Source organism: Cimex lectularius, unplaced genomic scaffold (genome assembly GCF_000648675.2).
Source record: "Cimex lectularius strain Harlan isolate CLEC.00 unplaced genomic scaffold, Clec_2.1 scaffold223, whole genome shotgun sequence".
NCBI classification, from domain to species: Eukaryota; Metazoa; Arthropoda; class Insecta; order Hemiptera; family Cimicidae; genus Cimex; species Cimex lectularius.
In genome coordinates, this window is record NW_019392771.1 from 385,764 (window position 1) to 407,880 (window position 22,117).

The 22,117-nt window shown below is 34.2% G+C and overlaps 1 protein-coding gene across 5 annotated transcripts in view; it reads left to right on the plus strand.

Annotated features, from left to right (window-relative positions):
• Positions 1–682: 682 nt before the first annotated feature.
• LOC106666769 (voltage-dependent L-type calcium channel subunit beta-1) overlaps positions 683–22,117 on the plus strand; it is a 218,199-nt gene continuing 196,764 nt past the window's right edge. The window contains exon 1 of one of the 5 annotated variants that reach the window (XM_014394201.2): positions 683–1,100. In XM_014394201.2, the coding sequence (XP_014249687.1) occupies positions 1,011–1,100 (90 nt within the window). In that variant the 5' untranslated portion in view covers positions 683–1,010. The remainder of the gene's footprint in view (positions 1,101–22,117) is intronic. The other 4 variants (XM_014394195.2, XM_014394193.2, XM_014394194.2 and 1 more) reach the window with 4 other exon arrangements.

A 22,117-nucleotide genomic window follows, 5' to 3' on the forward strand; every position in this document is an offset into this window, starting at 1 on the left:
AAATAAACATGTAACATAGATAACAAACCCCCTATGTTTTCTAAAGGTAAATTATTTTGCTTAAATAAATGCAAGTTTTCCTTCAAACGTGGTTTGTATATATAGATTATCTATTAGGATTATAGATTATCTAAATCCTTTCGAGACTGAGGTGAAAGGTTGTACTGTTCACGGATATTTTTGGTTTTCGATATAAAATTTTGTCGTTCATTCAAACAACTGTCAAAATATCTCTATATGATTTATCTCGTATTGCTAATCCAGTTTTACAAAGAAAACTGTCATATGCTTGATTTAATAACAGTCCAGTTATCTGAAATGATAAATTAAAGCAAAAAGTGTTTGTTATAATAGAAATATGATTTTAAGAAGTAAATTTTCTGTCATTAATTGAGAAATTTAGTAGGTATATATTTATAGAAGATTATATTTTAAAGGATTAGCCTGTGAGGCGTTTTATTATAGATCGGAAAGGAGTGTCATCGGTCCGTAAGTTCCAGCGAGCCGGGAGAGGCTATTTCAAAGGGGATTTTCAACATGAGAATGAGCTAATTAAAACGGCAACAATCATAAATTTGCTAATATAGATTTTCTTTCATGTGCTAAGATCAAAGGTCACCATAAACATGTTAATGGCCCAATAGTAGACCGTATTCTGACCCATTTTCTCGGATCGATGATTCGGGTGTTGGGCGGCATGGCCGAGGATTGCCGACCGCTCCCGACGTTCACCTGAAGCTCCGTGCAGTGCATCCCCCGTCTATAGATCCCTGTCGCACGCACCCCCACGGCCCAAATTCCCAAAATACGCAGAGGAACGCGGACGCATATCAGCCCGATTTCCAGCATATCCGGACTGCGATCGGGACCGTCGCGAACGGCATACGTGACGGGGTCATGTGGAAGTTCGGCTGAGTTCGGCGGCCCTAGACAAGCCTGTTGCTTCCACCTTGGCTGCCAGTCAGACTTGACCGTACCCACTGATTCGGCCGCTATGGCCTAAAGTTGTCATGACAACTAGGGACCAACATATTCAAGAATTTGCAGCCGATGTAGTCCAAGAAGACGATCCAGTTCCATCCCTTCCGTCCTCCAGCCAGGTAAAATACATTTCACCCTTTAATAATAAATAAATGCATTCTATATCGAATTCAACTCTAGTGTGCTTATGAAATATACATCAACGGACTGTATGTCGCAGTTCAGTATACTATGTCGTAATAGAGAACTTGTAACAACGATAAAGCCTTCCGGGTAGGCTTGACCTGTTGCTTGGGTTTAGCAGCTCCGGAGACCTTATCCATCGTGAGGTTAAGCTGCAACCGACCCTGCCCGAATAGACATACAACTATGGACATGAACAGTATCCATATTGAAAATGAGTCAGAACGGACTACAGTTAAAAAAATGACTGTCGTGTCGCGTGGGGCGGGTACGCACGTCAATTCTAACATAAAACAAACCAACAAATGGCTAATTTAAATTGAATAAATTTACCAATGGTTATCACATTGTTCCAATCCAGCTTAGATACAGTTTATGAATAATTTTATCACGGTTTACAAGGATAATTGTTTTAATTAAGCACACTTGAAACGCCATACCTTGCAACATTTTCAGATTTTTTGACTTTTCCAAAAGCATCAACAAACTTGAACCTGATTTTGGGGAATGACGGATGAGGAGGGACGAATACTTCAGTTTAAACTATATATATATATAGTTATATATATATAGTTTAAATATATATATATATTTTTTTTAGAAGTAAAAAATCGTCGTTTTATTCGGTTTGCTAGCAGTGGTGAAGAAAAAGGCATTCAGTCAATAATTAATCATACGTCGTTTTATTTTTATTTTTAGAATAAACAAAGAGATAAGACGTTTGTACGACCTTTGTGCAAGACTAGAAGGATCGAGTTTACAAATTTTTCTCCCTGGATCTAAAGTGATATTTGTATCCAAACATTTATCAAAGGCTCAATTTTTGATAAGCTGTAATAAACTATCCAAAAAGTGTAGTGGTACACCGGGAAAATCAGTAAAAAATATGTTATGCCCACGGATATTGAAGTTAAGGATAAATATGCTTTTCTGGAGCATATTTTAGGCCAATATTGGAAATAAACTACTTTCAAATCCTGAAAAGAGAAGTTTAAATTCGCCTTCTGAAAATTTTTATCGACACACTGACAGAGGTTGGACAGTAATGTCGCTTTGGCACAAAACAAGTAGCCAAATTACACTATACGACTCTGGCAATTTTTTTTGTTAATTATAAATAGTATTTAATAAAATTTCAAAAACCGATAAAGATTTTCTATAAAAGAGTATATACGATTTTATTGTGTTGACTTTTAACAAGTCAAACAAGTATAAAACCGGGAATTCTCAAACTTTTGCTCATAAAACAACGTTATTGTGGGATATATTCAGAAATATTACAAAAAACCATAAAAAAAGATAAATTGAAGTAGAAACTGTTTATTTAACAGATCCTAAGGAAAGGTGAATGAAAACAAACCTGGAAGTGTTCTAGAGGACCTTATTCTCGACAGTAGTCGTGCCATTTAGAGATCATAGAATTTTCTAATTGAGAATATTTTGCAAGGTGAAAAGTATATGTTAAAAAATTAATTAACCCCTAGATTTGGACATATTAAGGAACACTACATAAATCAATAGTCAGTACTAACGTTTTTCTGATTATTGAGACACTTTGTGCCAAAAGTCCCAGGAAACCAGTTTTTAAGGGTTAACCAGTCATGTAGCAAAATTAGAGGTCAAATGTACCCATTAACTGCTAAATATGCCTTGTATGAGTAGACTAACACTGGCAAGTATTATTTTTGAAAATTGCATTTATGACAAATGGCAAAGCTGCTTGGTTCAACAGTGGAAGTAAGATTTGGTCTTATTTTTATGATCCTCCTAATTAATCCGATTGCTTAATAAAACTCGCTCAAGTGACTGACATTTATTCCGCCAAATTGTACGTCATTTCGTTCCGCTGAGACCATTTCATTAGTTCATGCAAGAACGGCTAACAACATTTTATATCCGACATCGACGTTATCTTGAAAAGTTTACGAAGTGTCAGGGTGACGGTTGATCACTTCGACTGAAAAACTTGCATTTAGCTTATGTCAATGGTCGGTCAAGGGTATAAGCAGGGCGAGGCAAGACAACTAACGCGGTTTGGGGTTTTCCATTGCCAACAAACCTCTTCACACTTTACAAACGTATTTTAACGTCACATCTGACAAAATATTTAGCACAAACGCCATCTTTGATAGGATTGTTGTGTACCTTGACCCTGAACAAGCTTGGAAGAAGCAGCTATCATCAATAATGTCAAATTAATTTCACAATAAATTACAAATTCTTCATATTCTACTCATTTGATTCTATTTTGCGTTAGTTACAACACTAATTGTACGGACAACTTCAAAATATTCATACACTTAAATTTAAGTATTTAATATTAAATAAGGGAGCAGTCATTACGACAAAGATGGTTGTATTTTTTAGTTTACACTGACTTGTACTGAATAACAATAACCTGCAGTTAGGTCTTTTACGATCTCACTCGTCTTTATCATTTTTGTCTGACCGAATATTTCTTATATGGAGATGTAGAGATGACGAAACATTTTTGTTATTAAACAAGGTAAATATGTTTCAAGACAAAGGGGAGATTTTACTTGGTATGCATTTACGTTGGTGAGTTTGATGCTTCGCCCTGCTTATATCCCTTAACCAAACCCAAGGCGACTCAAGACTTTTTATGTATTAAACGGCTGCAGTTTTTGCAGTCAAATGCTGGACAAATTTTCAAGGGGCAGATTATAAACAAGTCGTTTCATATCATCAGACATCTTCAGTGTTCAATCAGGACTATTAGCGAGTTGGAGCGAAACAAATTTTTCAAAAATTGCAAAATTTCTTCTTAAGAGTTCTTTTTCTAGTCTTTTCTTCTTCTTTTTTCATAAAATTTCTTTTTTTTAAGTTCTCACCGACCACTGAAGATGGTGACTTAAAACTTTTTTAATTTCACAAGGTCCTACATTATTAAGATGAAGTTAACAAAACGGTGTTTTTCAGTTGTATAGTCTATCAACTAATAAACTAAACTAGTAGTTTGGTAGTTTCCGTTTATTCTAGTCTGTAAGGCAACCTCACAACTTTGCGGAGGTTTGTATCTTTAACTCACCGTTCTTACAATCCTGACCGACCACGGAAGAGAGCGAAATGCTAAAACCGGGAAGATAGGCAGACCTCGTTGACCGGAAATGATTGAACTACAAAATATAATGAGAAATTTGTTCATCTTGTCTGCGGGTGATGAACCTGTAATTTGGTCGTTACCGGTCAATTTGGTCTTTCTATCCTCGCTGAGTTGAGCTATCAGACGCGTTTCGGCATGTCATTGTCTTCATTAGTTTGGTTGACTTGCCTCACCCTGCTTTTAATCCTTATCTACTAAAATACAATCTTATTATTATACCAGTAATATTAAAAGTTGAAGTCTGCCGAATGAAAACGTTTCTGATCCTCATCATTCGCCTATCCTCGCTGGTTTAGTCTGGTGGCGTTACTGTATTTCGCTGTTTTCAGTAGACTATTATTATTTCACAGTTTGGATTTATGAAGTGATTATCTCTTAGTTTAGTCCCCTCTGGTCATCCTGGTCCGCCTATTTTTTGTAAATCAGACGCGTTTCAGAATTTCGCTATTTTCAGCCGTAAGTTTGTGCGTTATTAATTTTAAAAGAATTCCTTTTTATACAATTTCAATTGTCGGGCGTTTCGGCACTTAACCATGACCATTGGTGGTTTTTCTTGTCTAGCTTTACCCTGCTTTAATCCCTGATCAAATTTTGATAGTTAATAGTTAGTACAATGATTGACATACTGCAAAAATTCTTGGGTATAACCTCGATGGGGCAAAGTTTCACCAATCTACTATCCATACGCAAGGAATCATCCTTTGTCCTTCACTATACCGAATTAGCTAATCCGCCAAAATTATATGGTATTGCTAAAATGATGCAATTTATCGGAGAGACAAATTTTAATGAAAACACCTGCGCCGATCTGTGTGTTCACCTTTATAATCATGTGTAATTAACGATATATAATAGAAAAATAATTTACTTAATAATTCAATTAATTTTCAATGTACGTTACACCTTCCAATAAAAATGAAAGAAACATCCATGGTATTTTTTTTAAGTTGAATACGTCACGCAATTTCTTTCTGATTTATACTAGTATAAGTTGCCTGGAAACTAAAAGTACTTATTTCTGTAATTAATTATAATATATATAATGGTTCGATCTAGATGCTTATGCTCCTTATATGCTTTCCTAGACGTTAGAAAATTTCAAGTCTATAAATTGGTAAGGAAGTCAGTGTAGTTAGAGAGTGAAACAATTAATTCCCAATCCCAAAACTGTAAACTGGCCGCTGTTTGTTTCAATTTCCATTCATTAATGGAGCAATATAAACCACTTTGATCTAGTTAATCTTAAAAAGAACAAAGAAAAATCTCTTTGTGTCTGACAATTGAAAACGTTTCGATTTAAATCAAAATTAAGTTTATCACTCCCGAAAACGGGATATTTTGACATTTCTTAGAAAGCACCGTTGAAGTATACCAAGTGAAATTTTATTAAAATATTAGACAAGTAATATATTTATGTGCTTCTTGCTCGACTAACCTTCACAAAATTATGCTAGGAAATATTTACATTTTGCTTTGAAATAGAAACATTCCTAATTTCATATTTATATGTATAATGGTTTCTTAGCATTTTGGTTTTTAAGGCCAGTTTCGTCTTCTCGCCATCTTCAATGCTGCAATACTAAGGGGATTATAGCAATCAGTTGTAGTCAAAATTTCTTTGGGTGAATGAATCGATATGGCTGTCTTAGCATCAGCAATATTCAAAAATGTTTTTGGTTTTTAGGTGATGAGCTTGTTACTTAGCTTATCTTTTGCGATGAGTTCTTTTGCCACTTAATTAAGTAACATTTAGATTAGTTAACAGATTTTTATTTTAAAAAAAGGTTAGTCAGTAATCAATATTTTTAATCTCAAATGCACTAATTTCGTGGTCCGCTTGACCAATTAATATACTACAATTAATTAAGGTTTTTAGTTGAGATAAAAAAGTCAATGGCACGAGCGGGATTCGAACCCACGATCTTCGGCTTGATACGCCGCTGCTCTACCACTTGAGCTACCGTGACCTCGATCCACTCGGACACCAACTTCCCATCTCAACCTCACCTTTTGAATTTTCCCTCCTTTTTGCCATTTTTCAAGCCGAAGATCGTGGGTTCGAATCCCGCTCGTGCCATTGACTTTTTTATCTCAACTAAAAACCTTAATTAATTTTTAATCTCATTGAACGGTTGAAGTATTTTGAGCAGAAACTTATAATTTCTCGAAAACTTTTAAAGGTTTCAACTTTACAAAATTACAGTCATGAATCAATTGGCGTACTGATGTTATACTCTAGCAATATCTGCATCCAATTTAATAAGAAAGAATATATATGTGTGTCTCTGTCATTAAACTATAATAAAATAAAAAATAATTTTATATTAACATTTTTCTTTTAATATTTCTTTGAGTAACCGTTACAATGGCCAAAACGATATAATTATTGAAAACTTTTATAATTGGGATCAAATCTATGCATTGATACCTTAAAACAGCAAACCTTAAAACAATGTAGGCATCCTTTTAAATAGAAATGTATCTCTAAGTGATTAAACATACATTTTTGTGTGCCAGAATCAACATAAATCGAGCGTGTCACCCAAATGCCTGTAGAGTGGAAGGGTCGACTATTGATCATCAGATCCAACATGATTGACAATGAATACGTGTAACACTACCAATGAAAATACAATACCAAGGAAATATCAAGTTGATAGGTTCATTTTTCAGCTCCTGGGAATGAGATTTGAAAAGAAAAACTTTGAGAATTTTGAACCAATGTTGGTGACATAAACTCAAAGAATCTTCAGTGAACGACTCGTGAATCAACTTTTAATCTGACCAAGAACTTTCTTTTCACCTCATAAATGAACAAATGAGATTCTCGATTTCTTTTTGGTTAAAAGTGATATGCAAATACAAGTTCAGATTGTGAAGTTTCTACGGAGTGATGACCTGTAAGTTCGTCGTTTCCGATCCAAATTCTTCCCCTTTAATAATTAGTTTGTTGTCTTGTCCTTGCTTATACCCCTGACCAAACTCACATTATATACGTCTAGTAGTGTTGAATGGCAATTAAAAATTTTGTATTTGTGAGATTTCCTGTTAGGGTAGTTGATGAAACTATAGTTTGATCGTTTCTTGTGCAATGAAGAGCGAAGATCGGCGGACCAGGTTAATACAAAATGACCAATATATATATACAGAAGGTGAAATCACAATTAACATTTGCTGATTGTTCATCTTTTAAATAATGAGCATAAATTTTTATTTTTTCAACTTAAATGAATTTGTATAGTCAAGCCAAAAATAAATTGTTCTTATGATTTGTAAAAGTTGAGAACGATTTGCGTCTGTGGTACTGTTTATTATGCAGTATTGTTTACTTTTTTTAATTTGACCTTATTTACGAATCGTAGACTTTCTTTACTTGAAAATATTTACAAGACTTGTAAAATCCAATGTGTAATATTTACGTCAGCGTAATTCCACAGCGGTTGATTAGAAAAATGCGTCAGTTAGTCCGGTTTGCAGAAAATAAATAAACCGCATGACGGCAGGTGAGCATAACTAATCGTAATTTTCCCCAGTGTCACCACCTGAGGAACGTTTTTGGTATTATTTTTAATAACAGGTCTTCTATACTCTTTTATTTTTCCTTTTAAAAACTTTAATTGCCGTACCGGGGAATTTTATTTTTTTCTTCTGATATGCTATAAACCCTATGATTTAATTTAGGTAAATCTATTTGTGTATTGACTGGCAGTCTAATACGGTCCAATTTAAGTTGGAATTACCTTTGCTAATTCAATCAAACTTGATAAATTAATGTAAAGAGGCAAGGAAAGCACCCGGCAAAATTTGAAACAGTCAGTTTCCTGATTCGTGCTAAAACAACAAGGCCCTAAACAGAAAGGCAATACGAAAAATTAACTTTCCTTCACGGATAATCGACTACGTGTGTATGTCGATATAAACCGGCTTACATTGACCCGGCCACACGTGGACTTGCGTGAGCACGGCTTCTTCATTGAATCTTAATTAGTCGCTGGACGGAATTTCTAATTATGAATAAGCAATGATAAAAATCAATCTTGTTAAAGAAATATTATAGTAAAGACTTATTTTCAATGATTTTGTCAAACAGAATTTGAATTTTAGTGTTAGATTCGATATTTTAAATCATTTAATGTAAATGACGATCGCCCTAACTTGTTTTTCGAAGTCCATCGTATGACTTGTAGGATTTTTCTTAAGGATGGTGTTTTTGGTCAGTCAGACGTTTTTCCCTAACTTACCCCTCAAGGGTATAACATGGGCGAGGGAAAAAAAACTACCAATAGACAGATCAGCATGTTCTGAAATGTTCGACCTACACGTATAGCTTATTGTACTATATAATATTTCAATGTATAATTATTATTCTGTTTAATATTGTTCTGAATGTTTGTTAGTCTGTTTAGGTGAAAAAATCCATATTAATTACTTCGTCATATAAATTGTTTCTGCTGTTTAATATATTAAGGCTGAAATGTTTCGTCACCATTCAAATGGTTAGAGTTATATGCAGGGTGAGGCATTCGCCATCAAGGTGAAGCAGAGCAGAATGCCGGGAAACGACAAAATTATTTGTTATTAATTAATCTTTTTACGTAAGGTTATGGTTGATATGAAAAAGTTAGTGTCACGAGCGGGATTCGAACCCACGACCTTCCGCTCAATACTCCGCTGATCTAACCAGGTTTAGGCTGAGTAGGGAGTGCTTTAGTGAAGGTATACTTCATTTTAACTTATTAAATTCACTTGTTTTCGTGGTCTGCTTGACCAATTAATATCTTTCAATTAATTATGGTTTTTAGTTGAGATAAAAAAGTCAGTGTGACGAGCGGGATTCGAACCCACTTTATTCGGCTAGATACGCCGCTGCTCTACCACTTGTGCTATGGTGACCTCGATACACTCGGACACTAACTTCCCATCTCAACCCCACCTTTTGAATTTTCCCTCCTTTTTGCCATTTTTTAAAAGGTGGGGCCTTTTCTTTTTTATCACAAAAGCTCTCCGTGACCATTTCATTTATCGCCGAGAATGAAATAGATTACACGACATTTGAAAAATGGCAAAAAGGAGGGAAAATTCAAAAGGTGGGGTTGAGATGGGAAGTTAATGTCCGAGTGGATCGAGGTCACGATAGCTCAAGTGGTAGAGCAGCGGCGTATCTAGCCGAAGATCGTGAGTTCGAATCCCGCTGGTGACATTGACTTTCTTATCTCAACTAAAAACCTTAATTAATTGAAAGAAATTAAAATTAAAAATTATGAAACATAAGGATGTCGTGGATTCGAAGGCTATGATGTTTCAAATGAAAAATGAGTTAGTTTGAGCTAGTTTCATAATTACAGAGAATGATTCAATCTTTGATCTGAACTGTACGCATTTGACAAAAAAAGGTGAATTTGACCAAAGTGTGGTAATATCCCGGACTAACTGATGGGGGTTCAAACGACCTATACGCCGGACGTCAATCTACCAATCGAAATATCTTGAAGTAATATTTGCTTCGTCCAGCAGTTTATTTACCATTCAGTACAAATGAAAAACGACTCATTGTTGGTAATTTCGTCGCTAAAATGTTTTATCTTGTTTAATGTATAGAAACGTATCGTGAATCACCTTATCTGATTCTATTTGACCATTTATCTTGCAAGCATCTTCAGAGTGGTCAAGGTTATAGGCAGGGTGAAGAAAAGCACAGACCACTTTGTAATGTCGCGGTTGTGGACTGTAAGACACCCGAAACATTTCGCATTCATAATTCATCGATAAATTCTTTTTCTTTGTTTAAAAAATCTTTAATCACCATTTGTGGTTGCGCAGGGGAAATAAGTAAGGCGTGGCAATAAACTCATAAGCAAGGTTAGGCGTGTATGAAACGATCAAGTTCATAACGTTCAGTTTACTATTTGGTATCCAGTAGAGGTTAAAATAACGCACTGGCAACTTCGTGAAAATTAAGTAACCTATAGGGGTTGTGCATGGTTATAAGCAGTCTGAGGCAATAAACTTTCAAATCAAATCTGTTTCTATTTGATTTATATTGCAGGCATTTAATAATTTCGTCGCTAAATTAATTTTTCTATTTTAATATGAAAGATGTCTTAAATCACATTTCGAGGTGTGGTAGGGGCATAAGAAGGGAGTGGCAACAAACCTACTAGCGTAAAAAGACATACAATAATGATGACCTAACCTAACCCTATCGACCAATCTTTAGGTTATTGTTGTTCAAATCTATTACAATGTTGAATTAGTCGTAAAAATGATTTCCCTTTTTTAATAAAACGTTCCTAAATGGTAATTTATGACTATATTTATCAGTGTTGTCTTGTTTGCAATATAACTCATCCAAAAGAAGAAATTAGAGACTTTTTGATCAAAAATTGTATTTTATTTCGGTTGCTTCCATGTTTTATTAATTTCAGATCATTGACTGTGTGAGAATAAATGCATAAAATTAAAATCGTTAAAGCACAATGTTAAGTTTATTACAATTAATTAAGGTTTTTAGTTGAGATAAAAAAATCAATGGCACGAGCGGGATTCGAACCCACGATCTTCGGCTAGATACGCCGCTGCTCTACCACTTGAGCTATCGTGACCTCGATCCACTCGGACACCAACTTCCTATCTCAACCCGACCTTTTGAGTTTTCCCTCCTTTTTGCCATTTTTCAATATACTAATTGGTCAAGCGGACCACGAAATTAGTGAAGTTAAGTTCATTGTAGGATTGTTTTTATGTCTACGAGATGTGAACTTCTACTTTGATCTTGGTTTTAGTTATCTTCAGAAGCTTGTTAGGGTTAGAAGCAGGGTGACGCTAGACATTCGCTATCAAGTTGAAGCAGAGCCGAATGCACTGAAACGATAAGATTATTAGTTTTGTTTATTATTTGTTCATTCGAAGTGAAACACTCCATATCCAAACTTCTTTATAAAAATTTATTTACTAACCAATGATAGTTAGCTCAAAAGACCTTATGACGGACCTTATTCTACCTATTGAAATATGAGACAAATCCACTACTGAAGATGGTGAGAATAGCCGATCCAGCCGACAGCCAACGACCAAATTGCAGGTTAATTAAGCCCAGACCTCAAAAAGAAATTTCACAATTCTTTCAACAACAATTCGGCGAAAGGTTGTAATAAATACACATAGAGTACAGTTATGAGAAGGCCAATTATGTGATAACAATAGCATGATATAATCGTCAATGACTGTAAAAGGTTGAGGCATAATTGTCTTGTGTAACAATAAAAGCATAATCAAAAATTTTGGTTTTGTAAAAAAATATAATAAAAACTTGTAAAAATAATTTGATCAACTAACAGATTTATTCTCCGTTGTTATGTCTATAAAGCCCATTGCCTCGTTAAAATGGAAAACGAAACATTTACAGAAACGATACGAAATCTTTCGTACTCACGAAATCAGTGATTCGCCTGGAAAGAGTACAATCAAAAGAGCCAAGACCAGCTTTTAACAACATTCGGCGGTCTTAAACATTCCAGAAGGGAAACGAATGGGAAAAAAAATCCAGTCTAAAATTATCGCCGGCTCTCTACTCATCATGAATACACGGCGCGCCGTAAAATTTTATTACTCACACCCTAGCGTATGTTACCTGGACCATGGAACAGCCAACAGTATCGACTTATAAAATACCTTTGCAACATCTATCCAACACTATACTCTATTGTAGACAACTATTTTCATTTGATGTAATTTAGATACAAGAAACGCCTCCAAAAAAAGTTTTTTGATTTTATGATATTAATATACCTTTTCATTTATACTCTTGCAAATTTAAAACAAATATATGCAGATAAAATATCAAAATACCAAAAGATATTAATAAAATACAGGTGAAAATTGGGAAAAAATTAAATTAAAATAATAGTCTTATAATAATTAACTTGTCTAGACTGTTTTAAAATACTCACAAACTTCCGTATATAGTTTTTTATATACTGAACGAGGGATTTTGCCAATAAAGTTACAATGAGTTTTTCACTTGTGCTGGATTGTTTTCTTCCTTCTGTGGAGTAATTGTTATCTTGTTTCACACTGCTTATAACCCTGACCAAACACTGAACATGGTGACTTGACCCTGTTTTGTATTATGATAAACCGTTTTTACAGCGATGTTATTAATGAGGTTTTTTCACATACACTGAATAACAAATAATAAACTAAAGCCGAAGGTTTGGTAGTTTCCGATCGTTCTAGTCTGTCTATCCGTACTGATGAGTTTGTTGCCTCACACAGCTTATGTCACTGACCAAGCACTGTAAGTGGCGACTTGAGTCTTTTTTTATAATAAACCTTGGAAATAATTTTGACGACGAATTACCAATGAGGGGGTTTTCAACCTGGTATTCACACCGGCGAGTTTGTTGCCTTGCCTCACCTATCTTATAACCTTGAGCAAGCATAGAATATGGTGACTTGAGCATTTTTTAAATATTAACCAATGGAAATGATTTTTCGATGAATTTACTCTTGAGAGGGTTTTCAATGCCTAATCTCACCGGGAGTTGTTTTACCTTGCCTCACTTAGCTTATATCCTTGAGCAAGCACTGAACCTTTTTAGTATAAAGTAAACAATGGAAATAATTTTTACGACGAATTTACTTATGAGGGATTTTTCAATTGTTTTGCCTATTTTCGCTGGGAGGTTTGCTGTCTTGCCTTTCCCAGCTTATATCCCTAATCAACCACTGAAAATCGTGCCGGGACCTTATTGTATTAAACATGGCAAACCTTTTTAAACTATGTTACCTACCATTGAGGGTTTGTCAATTTGGTCTGGCTGTTCAAGCTGGTGGGCTGGCTGTCCTGACTCTCCCAGCTTATAACCCTGACTAACCACTGAGGTGGTTACTTCAGCCTTTTTTATATTTAACAATGGAATTAATTTTTAATGTTTTTTAATGAACTTAGCAGTAAGGGGTTTTAAATGCGTTCTGCTCATTCTCGCTGTGAGGTGTGATATCTTCCTTTCCATGTTTACAACCATAATCAACCACTGGAAATAGTGTTGAGACCTTTCTTGTATTAAACGAGGAAAACCGTTTTTACGATGAACAACCGTTAGGTCAATTAGGGACGATCTTTGTCAATTGTAATTACAATATTAATTTTATGAAAATACACTATCAATTTGCAATAAACAAATGATAAACCTATGGTCAATTGTTCTTGTCTGTATATCTTTACGCGTTACAGCATGATTCACGCAGCTTACAGTCCGTAATTGTTAATGGCGTGAATATTACGTCGATTTTCAAAGAGCAAAGTGCATTTCGCCCTCTTTAGCAGTGGGTTGGTTTCTTGGCTCACCCAGCTTATACCCCTGACCAACCACTGAAATGGTGACTTCAGCTTTTTTTATATTAAACAATGGAATTAATTTTTACAATAAAGTTAGCAGTGAGGGGTTGTAATTGCGTGTGGTTGGTTTCTTGGCTCACCCTGCTTATAACCCAGATCAACCCTGAAAAAAAGCGGTATACCGAAACGGTCCCAACAAACCAAACATACACGCACACACCTACTCTAGAAGAAATTCCATAATAAACTAAACGGCATACTTTCTTGTGCGAAGTAATTCACGTTAATTTTATGAAAATACATGATCAACTTTCAATTAGCAAATGATAAATCTGTGGTCATATCCAATCAATCACCTTGTCGGCATGATTTCACTGTTTCGTTCTGAAAGGCACATTTTGGCATGTTCATTAACAGGTTTGTCTTGCTCACCCTGCTTCTAACGCTGACGAACCACGGTGATATGCCGATAGAAAATAATAAACTATTTATCCAAGGAGCTTTTGCAATGATTATATTAATTTAATTAATTTAAACGTAATTGTCTTTATATCAGCACTGTTTTGGCTTGACAGTCGCGATTCGCCATTTTGCCATCTTAAGTAATAAGTTTAGTACTTTCAGTAATTTCATATATCTGATGTAACAATAAAATTCAAATACTATTCCACGTGAAACCCTATGTTGAACTTCTGGAAGTTATTCATGTAATTAATTTGTGTAGTGAAACTATTTGAAATTTGTAGTTCGAGTGTTTACGACAAATTTAGACAATTCAAAACGTCAAACCAACTTTACCGAACCGACAAAAATTCACCTATCCGCTACGATACAACATGAGAATTGCAAGTTTTGGAAATCCTTGAGGTTTATAAGGAATAGGACCAAACTACAGCACCATCATCTTGGATACACGAGGATATTTCACAAGATACGGTTTTACAAACTATTGCATTTACAGGAAATAAATATCACAATTTTTTTTAACTCACATTCGTGAGACTTTGTTTTTAATTTACACGTGTTTTGAACTGAATTCTAAAATAATTTATTGTTCATGTCTTTAAACTTATTGTCTTTAATTTTTTCTCATCTGTTCCAATCTTGATCTTAAGCCAAACCCTTCAATACTTGAACGTTCATTTCCTCAGGAAAATTGTTTATTATCAGCTTGTCCTCCGGTGAGCCTAAATCTTGTTTGAGAATAAAGATTGGCTATCCAACGGTCCAAACGTCAGGTTAAAAAGTCCACCTTTTCGCCCTGTTTCAAGCTGGCAGTCGTTGTGAAAATGAGGAAATTCTCATACCGTGGGGTGAGGTAATGGGATCAAGGGTGTTATCAGGGGGACGTCAGTCTTGCCTGCAAGCAGTATCCATCAGCTCTATCTTATCGCTTCCAAATACTAATGGTTCAGCCCCTACTGTCCCAAGCACAAGCATTAGCCTTATTGTCCTGCCACGCACTCCAGATTCGATTCCTCCAATTCATATCTGTAAATACAATAAATAAGCACTAGATCTAGCTATAAATTCATCGTGCTTTCTGAAGTAATCTCGTCTAATTCAATGGATGTGTGAAATTAGCTGTCGACCTAAACAATAAAAATATATATTTTTTAAATTGTGGTTTCTCGCCTATGTGAGACAAGGTCACGATTGACAAATGATCTAGTAAAGGCATGGAGTAGTTTAAATATCAATTATTCGTCATACAACAAAAATAGTGAATATATGTAACATGTAAGAACACTTTAATTGTGATTTATAATTTTAAAAAAATATTTTAGAAGTAAATTGTGTTTTATCATTATTCATGATAGCAATGCAACTCACACATCCCAGAGAGAGAGAGAGAAAGAGAGAGAGAGAGAGAGAAGAAAGGGATAAAAAAAAGTAAGAGCGAGAGAGAGAGAGAGAGAGAGAGAGAGAGAGAGAGAGAAACAGGCTGATAATACAGACAGATAAAGACAGAGAAAGAATGGAAGAAAGAGAGAGAGAGAGAGTGAGAGAGAAAGAGCGAGAGAGAGTGTGAGAGAGAGACAGAGAGAGGAAGAGAGAGAGAGAGAAACGTAAAGAAAAAAAGAGAAAAACCTAAAGAAAGAAAAAGAGAGAGTGAGTGAGAGAGAGAAAGAGGAGAAAGGGAAATAAAAAAAAAGGAAAAGAGAGAGAGGTAGACAAACAGACTGATAATACAGACAGAAAAAGGCAGAGAATGAAAGGAAGAAAGAGAGAGGGAGAGAGAGAAAGTGAGAGAATGAGAAAGATGCCTAAAGAAAGAAAGAGAGAGAAAGAGAGAGAGAGAGAGAGAGGGAGTGAGTGAGAGAGGGGAGAAAGGGAAATAAAAAAGAAAGGAAAAGAGAGAGCGGGAGACAAACAGACTGATAATACAGACAGAAAAAGGCAGAGAATGAAAGGAAGAAAGAGAGAGGGTGAGAGAGAGAGAAAGTGAGAGAAAGAGGAAGATGCCTAAAGAAAGAAAGAGAGAGAAACTTAAAGAAAGAAAGAGAGAGAGAGAGAGAGAGAGAGAGAGAGCGAGCGAGCTAAACAACGAAAGAAAGACATAACAATAATATATAATAGGGTGCCCTTTTTAGACCGCTGAATTTTTCCCAGATACTTTCGGTAATTTCGACGGTCAAACGTACCAGAATGATCAGAAACNAACAGACTGATAATACAGACAGAAAAAGGCAGAGAATGAAAGGAAGAAAGAGAGAGGGTGAGAGAGAGAGAAAGTGAGAGAAAGAGGAAGATGCCTATATATATATATATATATATATATATATAGAGAGAGAGAGAGAGAGAGAGAGAGTGAGAGTGAGTGGGAAAGCGTAATATATAACATAACATATAACAATAATATATAATAGGGTGCCCTTTTTAGACCGCTGAATTTTTCCCAGATACTTTCGGTAATTTCGACGGTCAAACGTACCAGAATGATCAGAAACGAAAAACCTACAGGAACTACAGTATTTTCTGCAGTTATTTCTAATTTTGTAAGTTTACATATTTTAAAAATCCGGGTAAGAAAAATCAAATGAATCTTTAATGTTAAGTACCAATCATACAATAAAATATGAGTTTGTTCGTTAGTGATAGTTCGTTGTGTGTTGCGCGTTTCGACATTCGGTATTTTCAGAGATGGATTTGTTGTCCTGCCTCGACTTTCTTATAACCTGACCAACAAATGAAGATATCGCTGTGGCGAAACATGTCTCAGAACAACACACAAAATTTAAGAAATTTAAAGAAGAGATAAATAAGTAAAGGTCAGTACTAGTCTATCAATTAAAATCATATGAAGCATTATTGCTGATAGTGTGATCATCATATAAGATTAAGAATGAATACAAACATCGATTTATTCCTGTACTTCGGTCGTCAGTAACGGTCGGTGTGTCGGACTCGTTTCAGCATTTGATCATCTTCAGTGATGGATTTTCTGTGTTTCCTCATCATGCTTATAACCTGACCAACTAAACTATTCTTATGATTTTAATACTGAAGTTTCACTAAAAACTACTATGAGATTTATTTATGGCCTGCTGGATGATGAACCTGCAGTTCTTTTAATAACATATTGCCGGCCTATTTTCCATGGCATTGGCTGTGGGCTTGTTCTTTTTTCCTCACCCTAGTTACAACCCTATGAACCCTAAACACTCCTTACTGATTGGCTATGATGACTTACATTGTGATCAAAAACGACCAAACAGCGAACCTAGAATCATCGGAGTTAAAAACTTACCTACTTTAACAAATAAGCGTTAATTATCTCGACTCTTCGGATATTTCCTAATAGTAATGATAGTGCAGTAAAGGGAAAATGTCACTGGTAAACATGAATATTATCAGGGCCATTCCAAATTAATTTAATGAGGGATTTCCCACAGGTGATTTACTTGATTGGAATGTGATTATGTCTACTGTTAATTAAATAGTAATAAGTTCTAAAATAAATTGTAAAGAAAAACGAACGGAATATCGAATTTGGATTAAAAATATAAACTATGTCGATTTTATTTAGTCAAATTGCACTTGAAATTCTTCAACAGTGAAAATTTAGGGAAGTAAATTATGTGTGATTTACTTAATTATTGATTCACATTCATATTATTATTTTCATGATAGCAATGTAACTCGCACATACACACACACACACCAAAGCTAGTTAGATAGATAGATAGATAGATAGAGAGATAGATAGATAGATAGATAGAAAGAGAGGGAGAGAGAGAGAGAGAGAAAGAGAGAGAGAATGAGAGAGAGAGAGAGAGAGAGAGAGAGACTGATAATACAGACAGATAAAGACAGAGAAAGAAAGGAAGAGAGAGAGAGAGAGACTTAAAGAAAGAGTCTTTATTCTAGAAAAACCAGTTAGTTTTTAAATAACAAAAATCTAAATAATATATTCATTTTATTTTCTTGTATTGTTTGGTCGAGAGAATAACAAGCTATAATAACAAAACAAGGACAGATTTCAACTTAATAAAAATATGATTTTAAACGTCAAAAATTGTTTAAATGCTCGGTAATATAATCTTAAAAATTACAATATCGTTTTAAAAGTAGTAGGTTACTATTATTATTACGAGTATATTGCTGGTTTGGATAGATTTACTATTATTTTTTTAAGAACAATACTGAAGGAAGTATTTTTCTGCCATGTTCTTTTTCACTGGTGTCACATTTTTTTAATGATTTAGTTTTAATTGTGTTCTGTACTATCATTGCGTACCTTCATGTAAACTATTCGATTCCTTGGGAAACAGGTTTCTGACTTAGGGCTTGACAAGTGTAATTAGTGCATGCTGATGAAGTTTGCAATGCAGTGCTAAATCTCCTTTGATCATCGTACTGACATTGCTCCATGTCCACCCTATAAGCAGACGATCCCAGCTCACAGTCTAAATTAGAAAACTACTACAGGCACTAATATTATATTATATAAGTGTTCTTTTTAAAAGTGAAAGGTTAAGAGCTGAAACTCAAGGCTAATGAACGTACCTCGGTTTAATTTATTTCTTTTTTCCCCTTTATATCTGGCCCACCTTCAAAAGAGTTTATCTCCGTTTTATTGCTCTAGGGCCAATGTCTATGAAAATATGAAACATAAAACCAACGGGGGGGGGCCACGTATAATAAAGAGCAGCAACCCGAAAATATTTAGCTTTTATTCACATGGGGATTTTTGTAAAGATTAAATTGACGCACAATTATGACTGGATATGCTTTGTTCATCTAGATTGTATATATAATAAATCTAATAATATACTAGTTCAAGGCTATTTCTAATTTTCCATAGACGCCATTCTATTATACAACAGTGCCCTCTTGTAATATATAATAACAAAATATTTTTGGCAGATATCCGGATATCTGGATGTTAAACTGGCATAACATCCAAAAACAGGTTGTAAGTAGAACTATCGTTTTCAACTATTGAATTGATATACTCATTGAATTTTTCTCAAGTTGATGAAGTGCTTGTTCGTGGACCTTTCTCGGTATGGAACTGGCTTTCGATCGGGTCTGGCATTAGCTGGAAGCTGAAAGGCATTCTACCCTTTACACAAGGTTTAATTCTCAAATTTCGAAATAATTTATCTTTAATTCAAAGGGGGCATATTTTGGTCCTTTAAATTGACTCACAATTGCGATTAAATTAGCAATTTGAAGAAACTATCTTTCTAAGCAATTATATTGTCTTGTCAATTTAAATTTAGTTTTTCTTTGGATTTCTTTGGACTTTCAAAGAGAATTAGACTAGTTTGCTTATAAATTTTTAAACAATTATTTTTTATTGATGAATAATGAATGAATGGAACAGATAATAATTTATTTTTTATATTTATGTATTTTATTTATATTATTCGCAAGAATGGCACAATTACACAGAAGACAAACACTTTGAGTGAGTAGAAATACTTTGATTGAATATATAAAAAATATATTTTTCATTGCATAAATTCACTTTTCCACACCCAAAATGTAATTGTTATATGTAAACAATGTTTGTAAATCCCAGGCTTTGAAGATGATCTCGATAAAGATCGAAACGTTGGCACGATAAAGAAAATGTTTTTCTGAAGCCTACATCACACCAGACCGCATCTCACGATTTCTAAATAAATATTTATTTATAATTATTTTTTATATTTCTTGAGTTTATATTCTGATATCACGGTGCAGCAAAAACATTGAAATTTCGCATTACTAATTTAAAGATGTTTCTCATTTTCTAAAACGGAAAAGCCCGAAGAAATAAGAGTTTAGTTTTTATGGAACGTCCGATATTATCATCATTTTAATAAATTTTCTTATTAGGGTAATTGTACGTTAGACCTTTACTGTCAAGAATCACGTTTTCTTCTAGTTTCTTGTAGCTTCTATTCTTATAAACACCTAATTAAGCTTATGTGCAGAAAAAACTTTGAAACTCCATGTGGAACTAGTTTGAGGATGTTCCTAATTGTCTAGAATGGAAAAGTCCTAGGAAATAGCAGTTTAATTTTGGTACAACAAAAGCTCTACTTTAAAAAGGATAATTAGTGCCACCGTTCTTGCCGCAGCACAGAAGTTAGCGTGTGTATAAACGACGTTTATCGCCCCCGAGGAAATTGTTCCGAATCACAAAAAGTCCAAATTATTGGATAGTCATTAAAGTATTAAGAAAACCGTCATAACCCCTCGGTAGGGGTGGCTTTGTGGGTTCAGGTACCCGAACGAAACCCACCTGTCTCCAGGAGTTGGCATAAGTTATTATAGGGTGGTCACATGGGGCGAGAGTAAAAAAAAAACTAAATGTGGAGAGCAAAGAGCATGTGCAGGTAAAGCTTACGATTTGAACTTACAATAGTATGCGTTTTGAATAGTTCCGTACCTGGAGGGACAAAGCGAAAAGGCAGGTGATGAGATTACATCGTCCGCCATGATGCTTTCCTGTCAAAAGTGTCATTCCACGCAGTTATCTATGGTCAAAGTGCTTTTGTAATGCAGACTGTTTGTTATTGTTAACTCTGCTCTCACTACGATTCCTTGGCTAAAATTGTATAAGTCATTTTCCCCAAGGGAGCCAAAAGTTAAAAATTTGGACCAATTCTTAAAACTATAATTAAAAAATGGTAATTAGAAGGAAAACATATGTGATTAAAAGAGAAATAGAAAAAAAATTAAGTCAGGAAATTGACATATTAGTTAGGCTTTGAATAATTCTGATCTGGTAAACAGATAATTAATTTTCAATAAATTATCTATAAAGCAGTCATTTTTAAGTTTTTTAATTGTTCACTATGATATTTGTACAGATCTGATTATACTAATTCCTATTACAAACAGTTGACAATAAATAATCAAGCCTACACATTTTATTTATATGAATAAACAATTCAACCCACTTGGAAGAATTAAGCATCATTAAATAAATCAAATTGTCTTCCTAGTATAATACTTTTATGACATATTTTACGTGATGGACCTATAAAAAGTAGTGTTTTTTTAACTAAAAAAAAATTATAAACAATTCTGTTGATTGGAAGAAGAAGCTTTAATGGAAATGCATTAATGGATACAAGAAAGTCTCGTTTGATAATAAAATAATATTTTTATGTGGAAAACATGAACAAATAATACTAACTTTTAATTATTTTTATCAGCTCAATTATATAATTACTTAATTAATTATACACAATTTTTTTTAAATGAAAAATTATTTAGCCGAAACGTATTTAACCGAAAGTCGTGTGTTAGAATCCAGGCCTGTGACACAAATTTTTCAACTCGAAAAAAATTGTGTATAATTATGTGTGGTGATTAGTGGCCGTTAATCGATATTTATTTAGAAATCGTGAGGTGCGGTTTGGTGTGATGTAGGTTTCAGAAAAACATTTTCTTTATCGTGCCAACGTTTCGATCTTTATTGAGATCATCTTCAGGGCTCAAAGTGTTTGTCTTCTGTGTAATTGTGCCATTCTTGCGTGTCGTGTCGAGAATGCCGCAAGAATGGCATAATTACACAGAAGACAAACACTTTGAGCCCTGAAAATGATTTCAATAAAGATCGAAAAGTTGGCACGATAAATAAAATGTTTTTCTGAAACCTACATCACACCAAACCGCATCTCACGATTTCTAAATAAATATGTGTATAATTAATTGATTAATGAACAAATATGTATATTAGCAAACAAATTGAGCTTATTATTGTCAAAATAAATTTTTGTTTTACAAATTTAAGAATAAATATTTTTATTTTGATATTTTGATTTTTTTATTAATATAATAAATTATAATATAATAAATAAATTTAATTAATAAAAAAATGTATAATAAAATTTGGGAAAAAACGTTGGTTTGTGTAAAAAGTCAGGTTTTCTAGAAATGTTTTGTGTTCTGAATCATGCCTGCGGGTTAAAAAAAAATCTATTTTTTAATGAAAAATCATTGTTCTCAGCCAAATCATATTTACAATTTTGTGAGATTTTTCA